This window comes from Nematolebias whitei, chromosome 3 (genome assembly GCF_014905685.2).
Source record: "Nematolebias whitei isolate Nwh7 chromosome 3, NemWhi1, whole genome shotgun sequence".
Classification (NCBI taxonomy): Eukaryota; Metazoa; Chordata; class Actinopteri; order Cyprinodontiformes; family Rivulidae; genus Nematolebias; species Nematolebias whitei.
Window position 1 is genome coordinate 3,461,161 of NC_056500.1, and position 6,195 is coordinate 3,467,355.

A 6,195-nucleotide genomic window follows, 5' to 3' on the forward strand; every position below is an offset into this window, starting at 1 on the left:
ATATATATATACTTTCTTTGTATTGCTATTTTGGATGTAACTGGGATCTTGAGTGCACAGTTCCGTTCCACCTCATGTACCACATGTGACGTGGATGACAATAAAGTCTCCCTGAACCTTGAAGACCCGGAGAAAACCCACGCATGAACGGAGAGAACGTGAAAACTCCACCCAGAAAAGTCCCCCGACCGGGATTCAGTCCGGCGACCTTCTCGCTGAGGCAGCAGCTCGACCATGTTAAATACCTGTCGTGTGCAGGTGTGTGTGAGGTTTCCAGCTGATGTCCAGCAGTCTGCGCTGACGGTCGATCACCTCCTCGTACTGGACGATGGTTTTTTCAAACTCTGTGAATATTTCTTCAGCAGCAGCAGTTAGTCGCTCGCTGATAAACTCTCTCAGAGACTGAACTGAAGACATTGTTGCTGCACACACTCAACACATTCAGACAAGTGAACACGAGAGCTAACTATGCTAACAATGCTAGCGTTTTGTCAACTTCCGCTGGTGTCACACTGTAAAGCTCCGGAAGAAACTGCAAGTTCTTCCACCCTGAGTCAGAGACAAATGTTAAAATAAATTAATAAAAGCATTGTTTTAAAATAATGATACGAGTTGGCACCGACTATAAGACACAACTGTCCTTGTGTAGTTTTTTTCTAATTTCACATCCTTGCAGTGTAACCTGACTTTGCTTTAAATATAAACTAGCTTGTTACTGAATTTGCAGACTGCAGGAGAAACCAAGACCAAGCAGTCATTTTTTAACAAATGGGTCTTTTACTCCATTTCTGAGATAATAAACACAACAGAAACGAAAATAAAACAGTTAATTACTTCAAAACATCACAATTTTAAAACCTTATGTTAGTTTAAAGTAATTAGGACATACATTACATTATTACATGTCAGTGAGGACTGAACTAGACAAAAGGGCCTTCTCCTACTCTGCTCCTGTTTCCTGGAACATCTTGCAAAAAGATATGAAGCTCTCGACCTTGACCTCTCTGAGTGGTTTTAAACATCTGCTAAGTTCCTGGCAGGCCCTGTGATGGACTTACGACCCGTCCAGGGTGTCCCCCGCCCCTCGCACAGTGATTGCTGGACATGGGCACCGGCGACCCCTGTGACCCAAAATGGAAGAAGCGGGTAAAGATAATGGATGGATGGAAGTTTCTGGCAAAAACCAATGCAGACATGTTCCTGTTTTTATTTTTCTACACTGCCTTATAATCTAGCTGTTTTTTTTGCTACTTTTACATTTGATTGTCCTTTTGGTTGCCATTTTATTTTAACTTGTTTAAAAAAATTGTATGCATCTTTTATGATTGTCTATTATTGTTGTTGTCCGCTGTTGCCATCATTCTTTGTTAAAAATTCAGGTATCTCTTGTAAATGAGTCCCTGAGACTCAATGGGATTAACCTGTATAAATAAAGGTTGAATGAACGAAAAATTAGAACAAGTAAAGTAAAAAACTTATTGAGTACTGATAGTCATAATATTGGAGGATTTCCATATTCATGTAACTGCTGAAAGTGTCAAAAGGTGTCAAGCAGCATGGGTTTGCCTTTCTGTGGGCTCATCACCTGCAGTCGGGTGCATGAATCCATGTGAAGTGGCAGAATACAAGGGGCAATGGCACTCTGACCCAGGCTTTCCAGGGCTGGCTCTAAGGACATAGAATGTGACCTCTCTTGCAGGGAAGGAGTCTGAGTTTGTGCATGAGATTGCAAGGTACCAACTAGATGTAGTTGGGCTCAACTCGACGCACGGCGTGGAATCCGGAATCAATTTCCTTGAGAGGGGCTGGACCTTATTCCACTCTGGAGTTTCCCATGGTGAGAGGTGCAGAGCTGGTGTGGGTCTACTTTTATATCTTTATTCTCTACACATATAAATGCTACAGTTAACATCTTTTACTTGTGAAAATCCACCCACCCTAATCAATATACCAGTAATTTAATTTCTGGATCAACTCTCTGATTCTGCATTCCAAATCCAGAATTTCCTTCTGTTTTTAATAGTCTTAAAAGGATCTCATACAACCTGTTCCAGACAGAACATATGAAGTACAGACAACAAAACAGTAGACAATGACAGCAATAAACTACAGTAAAAATGCAGTTAAAATAAGAGTATGATACAAAACCATGAATCAGGGTGCCGTAAAAAAGGGTGAAATACTAAAAACAAGAACGTATTTGCTTTGATTTTTCAATTGATATCATACCATACCATCCATCCATCATTTTTCTTCCCCTGCTTATTCCATTTTTGGGTCACGGGGGTCGCTGGTGCCCATGTCCAGCAATCACTGTGCGAGGGGCGGGGTACACCCTGAACGGGTTGCAAGTCCATCACAGGGACACATAGAGACGAACGAGACAAACAACCATTCACTCTCTCTCTCTCACCTAGGGACAATTTAGAGTTACCAATCAGCCTAACATGCATGTTTTTGGTCTGTGGGAGGAAACCGGAGCACCCGGAGAAAACTCATGGAGAGAACATGCAAACTCCACCCAGAAAGGCCCCTGGTTTGAACCAAGGACCTGCTCGCTGAGAAGCAGCAGCTCTACCAGTTGCGCCACTGTGCTGCTCCCATACCATACCATACCATACCATTTTATTTATAGAGCACTTAAAACAGCTACAAGGCCAACCAAAGTGCTATTATCAAATGTTTGAAACCCAATCAAGGTGGACAACTTCAGTTCGGGAAGATCGTTAGGTCACACCTCTCATCCATCCAGGACGTTGGTCTCAGACGCTGTCTAACCAGAGACAATAAAGTCAAAAGAGACAACTGGCTGACTGGTTAGAGCAGTCATCCTCTAATGCAAGAGTTGGGGGTTCGAATCCATCAGCAGTGACATGTCGTTGTGTCCCTGGGCAAGACACTGAACCCCTCGATGCCTCCGATGTGTGTCCCATCGGTGTATGAATGTGATAAAGCTCTGATTAGTCTCTTTAGAATGATTTGTTCAGTTAGCTTTGTAGAGATCTAGTATAGAGCTGTATGAATGGGTAAATGAGGCACAGATTGTGTTGTAGAGCTTTGAGTATTTTGATAAGATAGAAAGGTGCTATACAAGTAGTCCATTTACAACTCACACTTACAATATCGTCTGTGTTATGTATTTACTAATAGCAATATTTGTTTAGTGGTACTAGTTTGTGCGCTAGATGGAAGCGTGATGTATGTGCACATTGAGCTGCCTGTGTTCTTTGGCAAATGTTCAATAAAGTAAGTCATGTTCAACTGAAGGTTCATTGTGTTTAAATGATTAAGTTATGCAGAGAGAACATAACAGTCTGTGTACTCTGTTGGCCTCTGGCAGGAGATACTGCAGCCTGAAGACCACAACTACCAGATTCTGCAAGTTTCATGCCATGAGTTATTAGACTGCTGATAAATGAAGTGACCGCACTAGCAAACACACACACACACAGCGACAGGCATTCACAAACACCAAAATCTATCAAATTCATGTAAATTATGTACTCATATGCTGCTGTGGAGTAATAAATTGAAATTTTGTTTAATTTTGCATGGATCACTGTACAATTTTGAATGACAGTAAAGTTTTATATTATTGTTATTATTATTATAAGCGTTGCGGATCAAAAGGCCCAAAGTTGGAAACGAAGACCACTGTACGTGATAGACATCCGATGGAGCGATGACACATTCCTCAGATGTGTCCTCTTTATTAAAAAACTCAAAACTGCATTACCCACAAACCCACAGTAATAAATGGATTGCAACATTTTATAACAGTGAGAAAAGTTAGATTATTTATTAATCTAACTGTAATTTATAAACAGAAAGCAACAGTTTCATTCTTGTTTTACTTCCCCTTCCCACTGGTGTTTTAGGACTACAGTTTAATAATAATGAACAACAGTTTCCAACCTCAGTCTTAACACTGACTTTTTAAAACTCAAAAGTCTGAGAAAGTTACATCATTCACAAGAATGCACCTTATAACCTCTGTGAGTTTTCATGTGTCTGAATAAATTATATTTTTGGCTGAAACTTTTTCCACAAGTCTGACATGAGAAAGGTTTCTCGCCTGTGTGAGTTCTTTCATGTCTAATCAAAACCAGTTTGGTTATAAAGCCTTTCCCACAAGTACCACAAAAAAAGGACTTCTCACCTACATGAGTTCTTTTATGAGTGATCAAGTTACCCCTCTGAGAGAAATGTTTACCACAAATTTCACATGGATATGGCTTCTCTCCTGTGTGGGTTCTCATGTGGGATGTTAATGTTTTTCTATCACTGAAACATTTTCCACAGATCTGACATTTAAAAGGCCTTTCACCTGTGTGAGATCTCATGTGGATTGTTAATGTTTTTCTGCAACTGTAAATTTTTCCACAGGTCTGACACGAGAAAGGTTTCCTTCCTGGATGACTGGTTGTGTGTCTCTTTACTTCCGTGCTGTCAAAATTGTCTCCGTGGTTTCTGGTTTGTGGACTTCTATTAATTTGTTTCAGCTCTTCATCTCTGTTGCATCTGATGTCTTCACTGCAGCTTCCATCCTGATCTTGGTTCTTAGCTTGAGGGGAGTTCTGAGCTCCATGATCCACGTTTGGTTCCGGTTCCCAGTTGTTCTTTTCCTCATAATCAGGAGTCACCATGAACGTATCAGCCTCCCGTTTAGGTAAAAGCTGCTCGTCATCCTGTCTGACACAAGGTTCTCCTTTTTCTTCATTAATTTGTGGAGGTTTTAGTTCATTCTGTGAAAATTCTGGTTCTTCCTGTAAAGATTCTGTTTCATCCTGAGCCAAACTGTTGTTCCTCTCCTGGTTACAGAGCTGCTGCTCGGTTAGAATCTCCTCCTCCTTCTGCACATGATCGTGCTGGGTTTCTGGACAGACAGACAGAATAAAAATGTTTTTTAATGAGAATAAACAAAAGCACACTTCACTTTAACCATTTGATAAATATGATTTAAAATAAATGAATTAAATTGTTTGTAAAAATTGGTTTCAGGGAACTATCTGACTCACTGTAGTAATAATGACTGGAAATGTTCACAAACTTTACCATTTTGGAAAGAACCAAACTGAAAACCATAAATTAAATACAACTTGAAACTATCTCACAATATCAGAACATTTTGGTAATTACGTTAAACGTTAAAATGTATATTTGTTGTTAACTCGATCTGAGGTTTGAGAATTTACAGAGAACAAACGTAACAAATGAGAGAAGAATTAACGAGAAGCTGTTAATACCGTCCTCTGAGTGTGAGAGAGATTCAACAAAACGACGGAGCTTTTACAGCTCAGGATGAAAAGAGTTACTCTGCTGTGAAAATCCTCTGTAACTTTTCTACCTGTGCTGTAAAACAAAACCAAAACCCCAAGAAAAGATGGGACTCGATTAGTGGAGCACGTCAGTAATGTAGTACATAGAAAAGTATCTATAGTAACACATTTTTATTTTATTTTTTCTTTCAGCTGCTCCTTCTTCAGGGGTCGCCACAGTGAACTAAGTCGCACGAAGACTTGGCGAAAATTTTTACGCCGGATGTCCTTCCTGACGACCACCGAGCTACCACAGCCCTCTGTGTGGATGGTGGGGGTTAAGAGCCTTGCTCAAGGGCGCAGAGTGAGGCAAACGAGGGTGGAGGCAGGTGTGGGTGCTTCACCCATCACAGACCCACCTTCTCCAGCCTCTACCACCACTCCCTCGTATTCTATAGTAAAACATTATATTGCAATATTTCTAATCAGTCAATAGTCTGTGTAATAAAAATTAACGACATTAGTGCCATTACAGGCTTGAAAGAATGAGCTGCAGATCACCCACGTCCTGGACCATTTTAAATAAAGATGATCATTTTCGGAGACAACAGACTTGCAGCCGCTTAAACCTAAAAGTGCAATCTTTTGCAATTTAAGTGAAAGTGCTATGCATCATCATCATCATCACTGGATGCGTCCAATGACTCGTCATCAACCAATCACACGTGAGTTACATCCAAGTGGAGCAGCGTCCAGGAAAGCGGTCTTGCTCATGGACACTACAACGTAATGGGCATGTCAAGGAGTCGAACCTGTGACTTTCTGGTTCCAAATAGGCTGCCACTACTCCAGTGATCTTTAGAAATTTATTGTACGCCACTACTCGGCCATACCTATTCTGTGCAGGTGTATGTGAGGTTTCCAGCTGATGTCCAGC

The 6,195-nt window shown here is 40.8% G+C and overlaps 1 protein-coding gene across 1 annotated transcript in view; it reads right to left on the reverse strand.

The window, feature by feature from the left end:
• Positions 1–439, reverse strand: part of LOC119430394 (zinc finger protein 554) — a 25,858-nt gene extending 25,419 nt beyond the window's left edge. The window contains exon 1 of the mRNA XM_037697799.1: positions 246–439. Within this exon, the coding sequence (XP_037553727.1) occupies positions 246–417 (172 nt within the window). The 5' untranslated portion in view covers positions 418–439. The remainder of the gene's footprint in view (positions 1–245) is intronic.
• Between the last annotated feature and the right edge of the window lie 5,756 nt (positions 440–6,195).